The sequence below is a fragment of the Coregonus lavaretus genome, assembly GCF_964263955.1.
Source record: "Coregonus lavaretus genome assembly, chromosome: 11".
NCBI classification, from domain to species: domain Eukaryota; kingdom Metazoa; phylum Chordata; class Actinopteri; order Salmoniformes; family Salmonidae; genus Coregonus; species Coregonus lavaretus.
This window is the reverse complement of record NC_139998.1, coordinates 37762733-37780760: the sequence shown is the minus strand read 5'-3', so window position 1 is coordinate 37780760 and position 18028 is coordinate 37762733. Positions and strand designations below refer to the sequence as shown.

At 44.6% G+C, this 18028-nt stretch overlaps 1 protein-coding gene across 4 annotated transcripts in view; it reads left to right on the top strand.

The window, feature by feature from the left end:
* LOC311136778 (1-phosphatidylinositol 4,5-bisphosphate phosphodiesterase gamma-2-like) overlaps positions 1-18028 on the top strand; it is a 64108-nt gene that overhangs the window by 31022 nt on the left and 15058 nt on the right. Inside the window, exons 1-7 of one of the 4 annotated variants that reach the window (XM_084171051.1) lie at positions 11876-12295; positions 16128-16325; positions 16511-16660; positions 16828-16921; positions 17048-17095; positions 17231-17315; positions 17761-17841. In XM_084171051.1, coding sequence (XP_084027177.1) covers positions 16136-16325; positions 16511-16660; positions 16828-16921; positions 17048-17095; positions 17231-17315; positions 17761-17841 — 648 coding nt within the window. In that variant the 5' untranslated portion in view covers positions 11876-12295; positions 16128-16135. Of the gene's footprint in view, positions 1-11875; positions 12296-14560; positions 15163-15194; positions 16039-16127; positions 16326-16510; positions 16661-16827; positions 16922-17047; positions 17096-17230; positions 17316-17760; positions 17842-18028 lie in introns of those variants that run through there. The other 3 variants (XM_084171052.1, XM_084171053.1, XM_084171050.1) reach the window with 3 other exon arrangements.

Below are 18028 nucleotides of genomic sequence, written 5' to 3'. Positions count from 1 at the left end.
ATTTTGGTTTCATCTGACCATATGACATTCTCCCAATCCTCTTCTGGATCATCCAAATGCACTCTAGCAAACTTCAGATGGGCCTGGACATGTACTGGCTTAAGCAGGGGGACACGTCTTGCACTGCAGGATTTGAGTCCCTGGCGGCGTAGTGTGTTACTGATGGTAGGCTTTGTTACTTTGGTCCCAGCTCTCTGCAGGTCATTCACTAGGTCCCCCCGTGTGGTTCTGGGATTTTTGCTCACCATTCTTGTGATCATTTTGACCCCACGGGGTGAGAACTTGCGTGGAGCCCCAGATCGAGGGAGATTATCAGTGGTCTTGTATGTCTTCCATTTCCTAATAATTGCTCCCACCGTTGATTTCTTCAAACAAAGCTGCTTACCTATTGCAGATTCAGTCTTCCCAGCCTGGTGCAGTTCTACAATTTTGTTTCTGGTGTCCTTTGACAGCTCTTTGGTCTTGGTCATAGTGGAGTTTGGAGTGTGACTGTTTGAGGTTGTGGACAGGTGTCTTTTATACTGATAACAAGTTCAAACAGGTGCCATTAATACAGGTAACAAGTGGAGGACAGAGGAGCCTCTTAAAGAAGAAGTTACAGGTCTGTGAGAGCCAGAAATCTTGCTTGTTTGTAGGTGACCAAATACTTATTTTCCACCATCATTTGCAAATAAATTCATAAAAAATCCTACTATGTGATTTTCTGGAATTGTATTTCTCATTTTGTCTGTCATAGTTGACGTGTACCTATGATGAAAATTACAGGCCTCTCTCATCTTTTTAAGTGGGAGAACTTGCACAATTGGTGGCTGACTAAATACTTTTTTTCCCCACTGTATATATATATATCTCAGTGCCTTCAGAAAGTATTCATACCCTTTGACTTATTCCACATTTTGTTATGTTACAGCCTGAATTCAAAATGGATTAAATAGATTTTTGATGTCTTCACTATTATTCTACAATGTAGAAAATAGTAAAAATAAAGAAAAACCCTTGAATGAGTAGGTGTGTCCAAACTTTTGACTGGTACTGTATATATATATATATATATATATATATATATATATATATATATATATATATATATATATATATATATATATATTGTCAAGGTCTGATGTGGATGCGGTGGTGGAGTCAAGCGCAGGACACAGAGGAATAGTCAAGATGACTTTACTAATACCTCTTAAGGTACACACAAAATAAACAGCCTCCAAAAACACAAGAGGCGTAACAAAATACGCGAGTGCGTAAAACCCACAAAAGCCAAGGTCACAGAACCTATACATACACGACAGGCGACAATAACACACAAAATGGAAACCTAACACAGGAGAACTTATAGGAGACATAATCAAGACAGAATACGAGACAGGTGCACCAACTAGACATAACCAAACAAACATCGAAAACATCAAGCGGTAGTAGCTAGTACTCCGGGGACGACGAACGCCGAAGCCTGCCCGAGCAAGAAGGAGGAGCAGCCTCGGCGGTCTCCGTGACAGTACCCCCCCCTTGACGCGCGGCTCCAGCCATGCGCCGACCCCGGCCTCGGGGACGGCCAGGAGGACGCGGAACAGGACGCGTAGGATGACTCCGGTGGAACTCCGTCAGAAGGGAGAGATCTAAAATGTCCCTCCTAGGCACCCAGCACCGTTCCTCCGGTCCGTACCCCTCCCACTCCACGAGATACTGCAGACCCCCCATCCGACGTCTCGAATCCACGATGGACCGGACTGAGTACGCCGGAGCCCCCTCGATGTCCAGTGGGGGCGGAGGAGTCTCCCGTATCTCACTGTCCTGGAGTGGACCAGCTACCACCGGCCTGAGGAGAGACACATGGAACGAGGGGTTAATGCGATAATCATTAGGCAGTTGTAACCTGTAACAAACCTCGTTCAATCTCCTCAGGACTTTAAATGGCCCCACAAACCGCCGACCCAGCTTCCGGCAGGGCAGGCGAAGGGGCAGGTTTCGAGTCGAGAGCCAGACCCGGTCTCCTGGTGCATACACCGGAGCCTCACTGCGGTGGCGATCGGCGCTCGCCTTTTGCCGCCTGATGGCACGCTGCAAATGAACGTGCGCAGCATTCCACGTCTCCTCCGAGCGCCGGAACCACTCGTCCACCGCAGGGGCCTCGAGCTGGCTCTGATGCCAAGGTGCCAGAACCGGCTGGTAACCTAACACACCCTGGAAAGGTGTCAGGTTAGTAGATGAATGATGGAGGGAGTTATGGGCTATCTCTGCCCAGGGAATATATCCCGACCACTCCCCCTGCCGGTCCTGGCAATATGATCTCAGAAACCTACCCACATCCTGGTTCACTCTCTCCACCTGCCCATTACTCTCAGGGTGGAAACCCGAGGTAAGGCTAACCGAGACCCCCAAGCGTTCCATGAACGCCCTCCAGACTCTAGAGGTGAATTGGGGACCCCGATCAGACACTATATCCTCGGGTACCCCGTAGTGCCGGAAGACGTGGGTAAACAAAGCCTCAGCAGTCTGTAGGGCAGTAGGGAGACCTGGCATTGGGATGAGACGACAGGCCTTAGAGAACCGATCCACAACGACCAGAATAGTGGTATTCCCCTGGGATGGGGGAAGGTCCGTGACAAAGTCTACCGAGAGGTGAGACCACGGCCGTTGTGGAACGGGTAGGGGTTGTAACTTCCCCCTGGGCAGGTGTCTAGGCGCCTTACACTGAGCGCACACCGAGCAGGAGGAGACATAAACCCTCACGTCCTTAGCCAATGTTGGCCACCAGTACTTGTCACTAAGGCAGTGCACTGTCCGGCCGATACCAGGGTGTCCAGAGGAGGGTGACGTATGAGCCCAATATATGAGACGATCACGAATCTCGAGCGGAACGTACGTCCGCCCCACCGGACAATCTGGAGGAGTAGGGTCGGTGCGCAACGCCCGCTCGATCTCCGCATCGACCTCCCACACCACCGGTGCCACCAGACAAGACTCCGGCAGTATGGGCGTGGGCTCAATGGACCTCTCCTCTGCATCATATCGCCGGGACAGGGCGTCTGCCTTACCGTTCTGGGACCCTGGGATGTAAGTGAGCTTAAACGCAAACCGGGGCAGAAACAAGGTCCACCTAGCCTGACGAGGGTTCAGTCTCCTAGCTGCCCGGATGTACTCCAGGTTACGATGGTCTGTCAGAATGAGAAAAGGGTGTTGAGCCCCCTCAAGCCAATGCCTCCACACCTTTAGGGCTTGAACTACGGCGAGCAGCTCCCTGTCCCCCACGTCATAATTACGTTCCGCCGGGCTGAGCTTCTTAGAGTAAAAAGCGCAGGGCCGGAGTTTAGGGGGGGTGCCTGAGCGTTGAGACAGTACAGCCCCAATACTGGCCTCTGACACGTCCACCTCCACCTGGAACGTTAAAGCGGGATCCGGATGCGCCAGCACCGGAGCAGAGGTGAACAGGTCCTTCAGTTTACCAAACGCCCTGTCCGCCTCAGCTGACCACTGCAAACGCGCCGGGCCCCCCTTCAGCAGGGAGGTGATGGGAGCTGCCACCTGTCCAAAACCCCGGATAAACCTCCGGTAGTAATTGGCAAAACCCAAAAACCGCTGCACTTCCTTAACCGTGGTTGGAGTCGGCCAATTACGCACGGCTGAAACACGGTCAATCTCCATCTCCACCCCTGACGCGGACAATCGATGGCCCAGGAAGGAGATGGACTCCTGGAAAAACAGACATTTCTCTGCCTTGACATACAAGTCATGCTCCAACAGCCTACCCAACACTCGACGCACCAGGGCTACATGCTCGGCTCGTGTAGAAGAGTAAACTAGTATGTCGTCAATATACACTACTACACCCTGCCCATGCAAATCCTGGAAGATCTCGTCCATAAAGGATTGGAAGACTGAAGGAGCATTCATTAACCCGTATGGCATGACGAGATACTCGTAGTGACCCGAGGTGGTACTAAATGCTGTCTTCCATTCATCTCCCTCCCTAATGCGCACCAAGTTGTAGGCGCTCCTGAGATCCAGTTTTGTGAAGAAACGCGCTCCGTGTAATGATTCCGTCATACTCGCAATCAGAGGGAGTGGATAACTGTATTTCACAGTGATCTGATTGAGACTACGGTAATCAATACACGGGCGCAACCCTCCATCCTTCTTCTTCACAAAAAAGAAACTTGAGGACGCAGGGGAAGTGGAGGGCCGTATGTATCCCTGTCTCAGAGACTCGGCTATGTATGTCTCCATAGCCACCTTCTCCTCTTGAGACAGAGGATACACATGACTACGCGGAAGTGCAGCACCTGCCTGGAGGTCTATCGCACAATCCCCCTGTCTATGAGGTGGCAATCGCGTCGCCCTAGTCTTGCTAAACACTAGTGCCAAATCATCATACTCAGGAGGAATGTGCAGTGCGGGCAATTGGTTCGGACTCTCCACCGTGGTCGCCCCTACGGAAACACCTAGACATCGCCCAACACACTGGGCAGACCACTCCTTGAGAGCCCTCTGTTGCCACGAAATGGTGGGGTCATGGGCGATTAACCAAGGAAGCCCCAGCACCACGGGATACGCAGGAGAGTCGATCAGATATAACTGAATGATCTCCTCATGACCCTCCTGCGCCTTCATCCTTAGTGGCGCTGTGACCTCCCTAATCAACCCAGATCCCAACGGACGGCTATCTAAGGCATGAATCGGGAAAGACACATCTACTGGTCGGAGGGGAATCCCTAACTTAACACAAAAATTACGATCAATAAAATTCCCAGCTGCGCCTGAATCGACTAGCGCCTTATGCTGGGAATGAGATGCAACCTGGGGGAATACTACAGGTATACACATGTGACCAACAGAGAGCTCTGGGTGAGTTGGGCGCCTACTCACCTGGAATGACTCCCCAGTGCGTGACCTGTTGCCTCGATCCCCTGGAGACCCTCCCCAGCACCGAACCGCAGTGTGTCCTCTACGGCCACAGTTGGTGCAGGGTACGGCCTCCCTTCAGATCTCTCTCCTCCTCTCTCTAGCGCCAGCACCCCCGAGCTCCATAGGGCTCGGCTCGGAGGTGCTGGGGGATGGAATGGACGGCCCCAACTCCGGACGTCCGCGGGTAGCCAGCAGGGTATCCAGACGGATTGACATGTCCACCAACTGGTCGAAGGTTAAATTGGTGTCCCTGCAGGCCAACTCTCGTCGAACGTCCTCTCGCAGGCTGCACCGATAGTGGTCGATGAAGGCCCTCTCATTCCACCCCGCATCTGCCGCTAGAGTCCGGAAGTGCAGGGCGAACTCCTGTGCGCTCCTCTTCCCCTGTCGGAGGTGGAACAGACGCTCCCCCGCCGCTTTACCCTCTGGAGGATGATCGAAAACAGCCCTGAAGCGGCGGGAGAACTCCGCGTAGCTGATGGTGGCGGCGTCTATTCCCCTCCATTCGGCATTGGCCCACTCCAAAGCCTTGCCGGAGAGACAGGAGATGAGGGCGGAAACGCTCTCGTATCCCGAGGGCGCCGGGTGTATGGTTGCCAGGTAGAGCTCCACCTGAAGGAGGAACCCCTGACACCCGGCTGCGGTGCCATCATATGCCCTCGGGAGCGAGAGCCGAATCCCACTGGACTCCGGAGCTGGTATGATGGGGCTGGCCGATGGTGGTGGTACGGTAGGAGGAGGTGTGGGCAAGCCTCCTCTCTCCAATCGGCGCAGGGTGTTCATGACTTCTTGCATGGCGGCGCCGAGTCGGTGGATCATGGCGTCCTGGCTGCTGACCCGCTCCTCCAGTGACTTGGTCACCGCCGCTGCTGCTCCTGCTGATTCCATAGGTAGTGTGTTATTCTGTCAAGGTCTGATGTGGATGCGGTGGTGGAGTCAAGCGCAGGACACAGAGGAATAGTCAAGATGACTTTACTAATACCTCTTAAGGTACACACAAAATAAACAGCCTCCAAAAACACAAGAGGCGTAACAAAATACGCGAGTGCGTAAAACCCACAAAAGCCAAGGTCACAGAACCTATACATACACGACAGGCGACAATTGTCACGGTTTACTAAGCCAGAACCCAGAAGCAGACCAGGACAAGGTGAGTTGAAACGAAGGTGAGTATTTATTTAACAGATTCAAAAAACGATGTAGAATAATCCAGGGGACAGAGCGGACGGCGGAGATGAGTTGGTGGAGGTGCAGTGGTAGATCCAAGAATGGCTCGGCAGCCGCCGACAACCAGGCAGGGGTTGGGTGAAGGTTCCGGGAGATTGACTGCAGATAGAAACAAAACGGAGGTAAGTACATGGCAAGCCAACAAGGTGCAAAACAACAAAACTAACGCTAGAAACTCCAAGGCTGATACACTGATAAACATACTGTTCATGGCTAACGATCCGGCAGGGAATGGATGTCAGGTCAGGGCTTAAGAAGGGTGATGATCAGGACCAGGTGTGCAGACCGCTGATGAGATGCAGGTGCGGTTAATCGGGAGATCTCCCGCCTAGCAACGTCGCCCGGCAACCAGGCCGGGAGCGTTCACGAACCCTCAGGAAACTGGAGATTCCAAGCAGAAAAATAGCAACACAGGCAGGAACCGACTCAGGATGCAGGGTTCATGACAACAATAACACACAAAATGCAAACCTAACACAGGAGAACTTATAGGAGACATAATCAAGACAGAATACGAGACAGGTGCACCAACTAGACATAACCAAACAAACATCGAAAACATCAAGCGGTAGTAGCTAGTACTCCGGGGACGACGAACGCCGAAGCCTGCCCGAGGAAGGAGGAGGAGCAGCCTCGGCGGTCTCCGTGACATATATATATATATATATATCAGTGCCTTCAGAAAGTATTCATACTGTTTGACTTATTCCACATTTTGTTGTGTTACAGCCTGAATTCAAAATGGAATAAATATATTTTATTTTCTCACCCATCTACACAAAATACCCCATAATGACAAAGTGAAAACATGTTTTTAGAAATGTTTGCAAATTTATTGAAAATTAAATACAGAAATATCTCATTTACATAAGTATTCACACCCCTGAGTCAATACATGCTAGAATCACCTTTTGCAGCGATAAGTGAGTCTTTCTGGGTAAGTCTCTAAGAGCTTTGCACACTTGGATTGTACAATACTTTTTTTACATTATTTTTTCAAGCTCTGTGAAGTTGGTTGTTCATCATTGCTAGACAGCCATTTTCAAGTCTTGCCATAGATTTCAAGCTGATTTAAGTCAAAACTGTAACTAGGCCACTCAGGAACATTCAATGTCGTCTTGGTAAGCAACTCCAGTGTATTTTTGGCCTTGTGTTTTATGTTATTGTCTTTCTGAAAGGTGAATTTATCTGCCAGTGTCTTGGAAAGCAGACTGAACAAGGTTTTCTTCTACGATTTTGCCTGTGCTTAGCTCTATTCCATTTATTTTCATCCTAAAAAAAACTCCCCAGTCCTTGCCGATGACAAGCATACCATAACATGATGCAGCCACCACCATGCTTGAAAATATGAAGAGTGGTACTCAGTGATGTGTTGTGTTGGATTTCCCCCAAACATAACGCTCTGTATTCAGGACATAAAGTTCATTTCTTTGCAACATTTTTTGGCAGTTTTACTTTAGTGCCTTATTGCAAACAGGTTGCATGTTTTGGAATATGTTTTATTCTGTACAGGCTTCCTTCTTTTCAGTCTGTCATTTAGGTTAGTATTGTGGTGTAACTACAATGTTATTAATCCATCCTCAGTTTTCTCCTATCACAGCCATTAAACTCTGTAACTGTTTTAAAGTCTCCATTGGCCTCTCTGGCAACTGAGTTATGAATGGCGCCTGTATCTTGTGACTGGGTGTATTGATACACCATCCAAAGTATAATTAATAACTTCACCATGCTTAAAGGGATATTCAATGTCTGCTTCATTTCATTTTTACCCCTCTACCAATATGTGCCCTTCTTTGCAAGGCATTGGAAAACCTCCCTGGTCTTTGTGGTTGAATCTGTGTTTGAAATACACTGCTCGACTGAGGGACCTTACAGATAATTGTATCTGTGGGGTACAGAGATGAGGTAGTCATTCGAAAATCATGTTAAACACTATTAGACACAGAGTGAGTCCATGCAACTTAATATGTGTCTTGTTAAGCAAATTTTTTATCCTGTACTTATTTAGGCTTGCCATAACAAAGGGGTTGAATATTTATTGACGCAAGACATTTCAGCTTTTCATTTTTAATTAATTTGTAAAAGTTTCTAAAAACATAATTCCACTTTGATATTATGGGGTACAGTGTGTAGGCCAGTGACACAACATCTCAATTTAATCCATTTTAAATGCAGGCTGTAACACAACAAAATGTGGAAAAAGTCAAGAGGTGTGAATACTTTCTGAAAGCACTGTATATACCAAATATTATTAAGATCTGAACATGATTAAGATCTGAGAAAGAGGGAGAACACTGTAAAATGACTCACTCTCCAGTCACCATTGACTTGCATTGGATTTGCTTATACTTCATGTACTCTAGGGGTGTGTATGTGTGGAAGAGAGTGTGTGTGGATTTCTTTAGATATTGTTTTTATATATCTATACAGTACCAGTCAAAAGTTTGGACACACCTACTCATTCCAGGGTTTTTCTTATTTTTACTATTTTCTACATTGTAGAATAATAGTGAAGACATCAAGACACATATGGAATCATGTAGTAACCAAAAAAGTGTTAAACAGATATATTTTATATTTGAGATTCTTCAAAGTAGCCACCCTTTGCCTTGATGACAGCTTTGCACACTCTTGCACACTATTTTGATGAATTTATTCATACTATTTCATCCTTCCACGAGATATAGTCCCGACACAAATCTAGGGTTGCTACCCAAGTCGGCTGGTCGATCTTTCTATCGGTTCGGTTGCCAGAGACGCGACCCAGTCGTTAAGTCTTTTTGTTCTGTATCTATGGACGCGACGCAGTCGTTCGTTCTAAATGTTCTATTGCCATACTGTCTGGCAACGTTCTTATCCCTTGCTTGCTAGCTAGCCAACTACGGCTAACTTACAGTCACGTCAAACAGTGCAGCCAGAATAACAGCAAAGTAGCTGCATTTGCATTAGTTTAAGCCAGGACCGGTCCTTGCCGTTCTGCCGCCATAGGCGGTAAACCATTGTATTGCTTACAGGGACTAGAATAGTCCCAGTAAGCAATATGAAGTTGGAAATACGTCTAAAATATGTATTTTCCAGACATTGAAGTTATGATCAATTTAGGTTCTGAACCTGAACCAAACATAGACATCTATGATTGGTTCAGATTTGGTATGGACCGGACCAAAAATCTATGTCCATGGATGTTGAAATCAAGGCCGTTCCGGAACTGCACCAAAAAAAGACGTCCAAAATGCGTCGGTGTCGGTCCGTGCTTACTGAGGTGTAGCCTACAGTGTTGCCTGAAATTGAATTTTATGAATGCCCATCCATTTGTAAAACAGGCCATTGCATTGGCTTTATTAGTCCTGATTCCTGTGACTAATCACTTTGTCTATTTATGCTCTGAATATCAGCTACCCAACTTTATCAGGAGTTATCGCTAGCCTTTACAATTTTTACACAGCGGGAAATGCAGAAGTATTTTCTTTTTCACTATGATCAGCTTGTCAAAAATGTACGGATACAAACTTGAAACCACTGATCATGACAATGGGGTGAAACTCCTAGACAACAGTTGTGATTGTCCATTCCATATTGTCCATTTTACTTTGACCTGTCCTGTTTTTAGGATATGTTGTTTGTTAACATGACAGCGCATTTTTTATTTGATTGAGCGCCATTTAGGTTAGGCTATTTGATTGGAGAAACCTGCATGATGTAAAAAGTGTCCGTCTCATTACATTGTCATACATTTTATCTCCAGTTTGTAGACTGCAGAAAAGGCCACATGTTCTTTCTACCATATCCTATATCTGCTACATAATTGATGTTAGATCAAAGGGCGTCATCAGCGTTCACCTAAAATGCCCATATGCCACTGGTTGAGAGAAATTGTTATTGTTTTTGGGTAGATTTATGTGAGGTTTTATGTGCTGTTGTTGGAGGTGCCGCCCTCGTCAATCTGCCACCATAGGCGGCTGCCTAATCCTGCCTAATGAGCGGGCCAGCCGTGGTTTAAGCTGTTTTCAAGTGACATTTATTTGGATACATCCATAACAATGAGCTAATGATGTGCGATTTCACCTGGAATAGAAAATGTGCTCTCTCGTCAGGACACTGTTCAGAGGAACTAGCCAGCAACACAGCTAACACAATCACTTCAAACTGAAGCTGTAAAGACTGCAAACTAGCTGCATTTCGTTTGACCTGTTTTCTATTTATATTTATTTGTATATATCCATAGAAATTATGCTGATTCATGATTTCGACTGGCTGAGAAAAGCTGCCTGCCTGTCTGTCTCAACCCGACTCCCGACACGTTCATTACTATGCGACAGCTGGAGATCTAATTTGAATATTGAAACAATGTTGCAAATGTCGGAGAGACAGACAGCAAGGTTTATACACATCTCCGCTGTTGAAAACGAAATGTTAGTCTAAAAGAAATGTGAGATAATGTCTAGATGCTTTTTATTGTGGAGATCAAGTTTATAAATTGCCTGGCCGGGCTGACGAGACAGTGGATTGTGCAGTCAGATGGAAAAGAGTAAATAGGCATTATGTCCATTGTATAATGCTTTTATAAACTGTTACCAACATATTAAAATAACAATGAATTGCATATTTTCATCACAACGTTATTTTAATAAGTAAATTCATACAATTTCATTCTTCCTCCAGAAGATACAGTCCAGGCAAAAATCTGGTTGTTAGTTATTTTGGACATGTTGCTACAGACCCAGTCCAAAAATTTTTTTCATAGTTGCTATGCAAAAGTACTTGTAATCTGTTCTAAACAAAATGGTTGCTATGCAGGATAGATAATAACTGTATTGTCGCTAGCTAGCTAGCTAGCTAGCTAGCCAACTTCAGCTAACTCAGTCATTTTAACCTGGAATGACAATACACTAGCTGCATGTTTGTTTGATTGAGCTTTTTTACATTTACTTGGATATGTCCATTATATTAACTTTTAAGCGTGATTTCACCTGGCACAGAAAAAGTTGTCTAGTCTTGTCTGGGCACCATTCACTCTCCATGTATGGTACAGAGGTTTATATGATCTTCCGCTGTACCAAACTAAATGCTAAGCAGGAAGCAAGGGGAAATAATGTGCGAGTTGAGATAAATACAAGAGATTATTCGGACAGCAACATGAACATGATATTCTTATAGAGGTGCATTGATAATTTTCAGATGGAACTGTTAGCAGGCATAGAATTCCTGTGATGGTAAATACAGCTTGGAACGCTGCTTGTCCAATCAGCATCCATGATCTAAACAACAATTTTTATCATTCAAAATACATATGCTGAAGTCATTTTAAGGATTTTTTCTAATTTCCTAAAAATCCCATATTTGACTGACACAGGAAGTATGACAGATAATGACAATCTTACAATTTAAATGTGGCCTATTTAGACACTTGTACTAACTGTGTTGACATCAAATTTCATGCAATTACGCCAAACAGGATTTGTTCTGTGGCGCATTTTGATATTGTACTGAATATAGTACAATGACGTGAATGGGTTAATAGGAATGGTTCATTGGTAAATAATATAGATTCAAATTATCAACAGATTAAACAAACTGTGGTCGACATCTCTCAAATTATCAATTGAGTGCGGTGCAGCGCTGCTGCTCTAGAATAAACTCGCTCTCCTGCTTCTCAACAGGCACAGCAGGTGGTTTCGATCTTTTCAGCCTATCACTGTAACCACGAGGGATGCTTTCACTTAAGAGATAGAGTTTTAAGAGATAAGAGTTTGAGACAAACATTGCCATCAGTGACCATTATATATATTTACAACAATTTGCCCATGTATAGACAGTCAAAGGACTTCCAATAACTACTTCATCATAGGCCAATAATTTGACTTCACCAAAAAGCTGAAACCTTTCAATGCAGCTGTGTCGCCAAATACTCTTGCGTCCAAGGGGACTTTGCATAGATACCCGTACTTCCGGATCTTTTTATTACTGCTATGCCTATAATGCAAGTTAACTTTACTTCCTTGTACACAAAGAATTGAGGAACTGACCATTTCGCGGCTGGGTTAGGACTGTTTGAAAGACTGTAGAATTTTTATTTTCTCAAGCGTTAAAAGCATGAATTAATTTATACAAGAGGCTACTTTACAGCTATAACATTGGTTGTTTCATTTATTGGGTAAGTCTTTAACCTTCTCCGTTTTTTTGTGGGTGTGGAAATGTACAGCAAAGTGAGAGCAGTGTGACAACGGGGAAATCCGCTTTTAGTTTCAAGTGGAGCGTTGAAGGTGATGGATTTTCATCGCCCGTAATGGTCTCTGGCAGGGGTCTTGTGGGGTGTGATTGTGTGAACCTTCCTAATATAAGACGGAACACCTGCTGCGCTTCCAAATGTCGATCTAATTTTCCCTAATCTATTAAAATATGAATTTCCAAGGAACCCGTTATGTCATACACCCGAAATTCATCTTAACACTTGGAGTAATTGTCCAGCAAGCTGCATCTACTTTCATGATAATTCAATTGTGGATAGCAAACACCAATAACCTAAAAAAGTGGGGATTTTAATCAATGATGTGCCTAATGTAATCAGGGTTACAATTTACATCATATTTTGACATACCTGTATTGTATTGTCTCTCATATGGTACATCAAGACCTGGGGAGTGCCACGGTGTTGATTTGTATCACATTTGGTCTAAACTACACTTGATACCTCTTTTACAGAAGGAAGTAGTGAACCATCAGTTATGCTTATGGTTTATGTGTGTGTTGTTGGCTATGTTCTTGTGGTGTATCAGGAAACTACTTTGTGTAAATGTTGTGGATAGCCCTTTAAGGGGACAGCAACCGTTGAGAGCAAAGGTTTCCTCAGGAAAGATATTGAAATAGTTCTGGGTTAATACTTCACTTCTCTCTCTGGGTCCATCCATCCACTGCGCCTGCTGCTCATTTGCAATGTAAATAATGAGTGCTACATGGAATCAGGTCTGACACACTCATATAATATTACCCCTCAGTATTCCGGCACAAAGTTTGCTTCCATTTGTACACAACCACCATACCATATACCATAAAGCCTAAAAACGTAGAGGTGCAAATAACTTTCCCTCCCTCACACTAAGAGACTGCCAGTTAACAGAAAAAACGAAAAAGGTTGGTTGTTAAATGTTGTGGTTTGGAAAGTAGAACACATAGCTGCTAGAGCTGTTGCTCTTGGTTGAAATGTACAGTGCATTCGGAAAGTATTCAGACCCCTTCCCTTTTTACCACATTTTGTTACCTTATTCTAAAATGGATTAAATTAAAAATGTTCCTCATCAATCTACACACAATACCCCATAATGACAAAGCGAAAACAGGTTTTTATACATTTTTGCAAATATATTACAAATAAAAAACAGAAATACCTTATTTACATAAGTATTCAGACCCTTTGCTATGAGACTCGAAATTGAGCTCAGGTGCATCCTGTTTCCATTGCTCATCCTTGAAATGTTTCTACAACTTGATTGGAGTCCATCTGTGGTACATTCAATTGATTGGACATGATTTGGAAAGGCACACACCTGTCTATATAAGGTCCCACAGTTGACAGTGCATGTCAGAGCAAAAACCAAGCCATGAGGTCGAAGGAATTGTCCGTAGAGCTCCGAGACAGGATTGTGTCGAAGCACCGATCTGGGGAAGGGTACCAAAACATTTCTGCAGCATTGAAAGTCCCCAAGAACACAGTGGCCTCCATCATTATTAAATGGAGAAGTTTGGAACCACCAAGACTCTTCCTAGAGCTGGCTGATCCGGCCAAACGGAGCAATCGGGGGAAAAGGGCCTTGGTCAAGGAGGTGACCAATAACCCGATGGTCACTCTGACAGAGATCCTGAGTTCCTCTGTGGAGATGGGAGAAACTTCCAGAAGGACAATAATAATAATAATATGCCATTTAGCAGACGCTTTTATCCAAAGCGACTTACAGTCATGTGTGCATACATTTTTACGTATGGGTGGTCCCGGGGATTGAACCCACTACCCTGGCGTTACACGCGCCATGCTCTAACAATTGAGCTACAGAGGACCACAACCATCTCTGCAGCACCATAACCCGAACCCAATCAGGCCTTTATGGTAGAGCGGCCAGCCACAGAGTTTGCCAAAAGGCACCTAAAGGACTCTCAGACCATGAGAAACAAGATTCTCTGGTCTGATGAAACAAAGATTGAACTCTTTGGCCTGAATGCCAAGCGTCACGTCTGGAGGAAACCTGGCACAATCCCTACAGTGAAGCATGGTGGTGGCAGCATCATGCTGTGGGGATGTTTTTCAGCGGCAGGGACTGGGAGACTAGTCAGGATTGAGGGAAACATGAGCAAAGTACAGAGAGATCTTTGATGAAAACCTGCTCCAGAGCGCTCAGGACCTCAGACTGGGGCGAAGGTTTGAACAGGACAACGATCCTAAGCACACAGCCAAGACAACGCAGGAGTAGCTTCGGGACAAGTCTCTGAATGTCCTTGAGTGGCGAGAGATCTGAAAATAGCTGTGCAGCGACGCTCCCCATCCAACCTGACAGAGCTTGAGAGCATCTGCAGAGAAGAATGGGAGAAACTCCCCAAATACAGGTGTGCCAAGTTTGTAACATCAAACCCAAGATGACACGAGGTTGTAATCACTGCCAAAGGTGCTTCAACAAAGTACTGAGTAAAGGGTCTGAATATTTATATGTAAATTTGATATTTCAGTTTTTTATTTTGCCAGGCAATTTATAAACTTGATCTCCGTTATAAAAAGCATCTAGACATTATCTCCCATTTCCTTTAGACTAGCATTTGGTTTTCAACAGCGGATATTTGTATAAACCTTGCTGTCTGTCTCTCCGACATTTGCAACATTGTTTCAATATTGAAATTCGATCTCCAACTGTCCCATAGTAATGAATGTGTCTGGACGAGACAGACAGGCAGACAGCTTTTCTCAGCCAGTCGAAATCATGAATCAGCTGGCATCATTTTTATGGATATATACAAAGAAATGTCAATAGAAAACAGGTAAAACTAAACGAAATGCAGATAGTTTGCAGTCTTTCCAGCTTCAGTTTGAAGTGATTGTGTTAGCTGTGTTGTTAGCTAGCTCCTCTGAACAACAGTGTCCTGACGAGAGAGCACATTTTTAATGCCAGGCGAGATCGCGCATCATTAGCTCAATGTCCATGATAATGACGTTGATGCGTGATTTCGACTGGCTCAGAAAAAGTTGTCTTGTCTGGACACAGTTCACTTTAGGTATGGTACTACGACAGAGATTGAAATTCAAAAGTGAAACTTTGTTTCCGAGGTCGGACAGGCAGACAGCGAGGTTTATATTAACCCCCGCTGTACCAAAGTAAATGAAAGGCAGGAAGCAAGGGGAAATTATATGCGAGTTGAGATAAATATAAGAGATGATTCGGACACCAACATGAACGTGATATTCTTATGGAGGCGCAGTGATCATTTTCAGATGGAACTGTTAGCAGGCATTAATGTGTCTGTGACCGCCAATACAGCGTAGCTTTGAACGCTGCTCGTCCAATCAGCATCCAGGATCCAAACAACCAGTTTTATAATTGAAAATATATATATTTTGAGGTTATAAATAAGCTAATATACAATGCAATGTAGAGTTGTTACAAGTTACAGATCTGTTATCAAGCAAATAAAATATTTTCCCCCCCCATGTTATAAACATAGATATGACGCCTAACAAGTAATTAATGCAAATGAACATAATATACTGCCACTGTACACTATGCACCTCCTGAAATATTTAAAATGGTCAAATAGAAACATGCTTTATGACTGTACTGGCCTGTAGTTGCTTCCTCGTCCTCTGTTTGACATGATGAAACCATGAATCGTGAAACAGCTTCATGGAGAGGCTATAAGGTAGGTGTTTAATGATTCACTGAACAAAACCGTGGACATAGTGAACCATTGCATCCCTACTATAAGTAGAGTATGGGCTCATTCCACAGGGCCAGAAATGGCGGGGCTGGGGCGAAACCAGCAGGGAGAGCTGACGGAGTACAGGAAGAGTCTAGTCAAGAGGGACCTGGAGATGGGTATCGTCATGACCGTGTTCCGCCAGAAGGTAGAGCGCCTTACTGTGCAGGTCATCATGGAGACCAGGCAGGTGGCCTGGACCCGAACAGCAGACAAGAATGATGGTGTCTGTGAGTAACCCTGAATCTTTACCCTAAGTCTAACTCGAATCCCAACCCTAACCCTAAAACATGATGAGCAATGAGAAGAGAGGGACTGTGAGTACATTAAGAGATGTGGTGTGTGGATAGGGATGTGTGTGAGGGAGAGGGAGAGTATGTGAGAGAGTGAGTAACAATGATGAGTACGGTTTCAGTGGACCTGTCTGAGATACGGGAGATTCGCCCAGGGAGGAACTCAAAGGACTTTGAGAGGTTCAGAGATGGCAAGGACAAACATGATGAGAATACCTGCTTCACCATCTTCTATGGGTCCCAATTTGTTCTTAACACCATAAGCCTTGGCGGTAAGTGTGTGTGTGAGGGTGCAGAGTATGTCAGATTTTCTGTGTTTATTTGATGCCATACAACATAATTTTGTTGATGATAGCCTATTGATTGAATATGGATAGTTTGTTGTAGGTTATATTGGATAATCAAGCTTGTAACAGTAATAGTCTGTGTTGATTGACAGCTGACACTGTGGATGACGCAGAGAAATGGCTGACAGGCCTGGAGTTACTTAGACAGGAGACACTGGTGGCCCCCACACCAGACATCATAGAGAGGTGAACACACACACACATACACACACGTGAAAAGACCACAAACACAAACCTAAACCCATATACTGTACACACCCATTATATGGACGATAACTGACAATTACTGACCATATTGTTTGTTGTTTCCAGCTGGTTGAGGAAACAGATGTATTCTATCAATCAGACTAAAAAGAACAGGTAAGAACAGTTTCAACCCTCAAAAATGGATTTAATCCTCTACTTAATTATACCACTTTTTATGCCAATTCCCATTCTGCCCCTTTAATAATTTCCCCAATTCAATCCATTGTTCTTTTCATTTGTTCTCCTCAGAATCACCTTGAAGGAGGTGAAGTCTCTTCTGCCACAGCTCAACTACAAGGTCCCCGGCACACGTTCCCTAAAGGAAAAGTTCTCGGTACCCATCCCCTTTTCATCCCTCTTCACACCCTCATCCTATAATAATAATAATAAATAATAATATGCCATTTAGCAGACGCTTTTATCCAAAGCGACTTACAGTCGTGCGTGCATACATTTTTGTGTATGGGTGGTCCCGGGGATCGAACCCACTACCTTGGCGTTACAAGCGCCGTGCTCTACCAGCTGAGCTACAGAGGACCACACTGCTGCCAAAGCTTTAATGAGTTGTAGAACCAAGGAGCTGAAGTTTCCCTCCCTCCTTGGCCAGTTAAAACCTTGGGCAGTATAATTAATTATATTCATTAGTTATTTTAGATGATAATAAGTGATCTTGGGCACTCAAGGGATCTCTCAATTGTAATAGAATTGAAGTATGTATGTAATAAAATAAATTGTAGTATTCTGAACCAAACATTGTCCATCTCCCTCTTTTATTCCAGGAAATTGGAGCCAGGAAAGATGTCCTGGACTTTGAGCAGTTTCATAAATTCTACAATATTCTAATGTTTGATCAGAAAGATGTGAGTCAGAATATTACTGCACTACTTCACTCTCTAAGTAGAAAAACCTGAACAGATACCATAAATTACTGACAGTTTCACTTCTCTTACAGTATGTGTTGATATGTGTGTTCACATCGGAAGTGTTAGCTAGCATATCACATTTTGCATGTTTAATATGATTAGACATACAGTGGGGAAAAAAGTA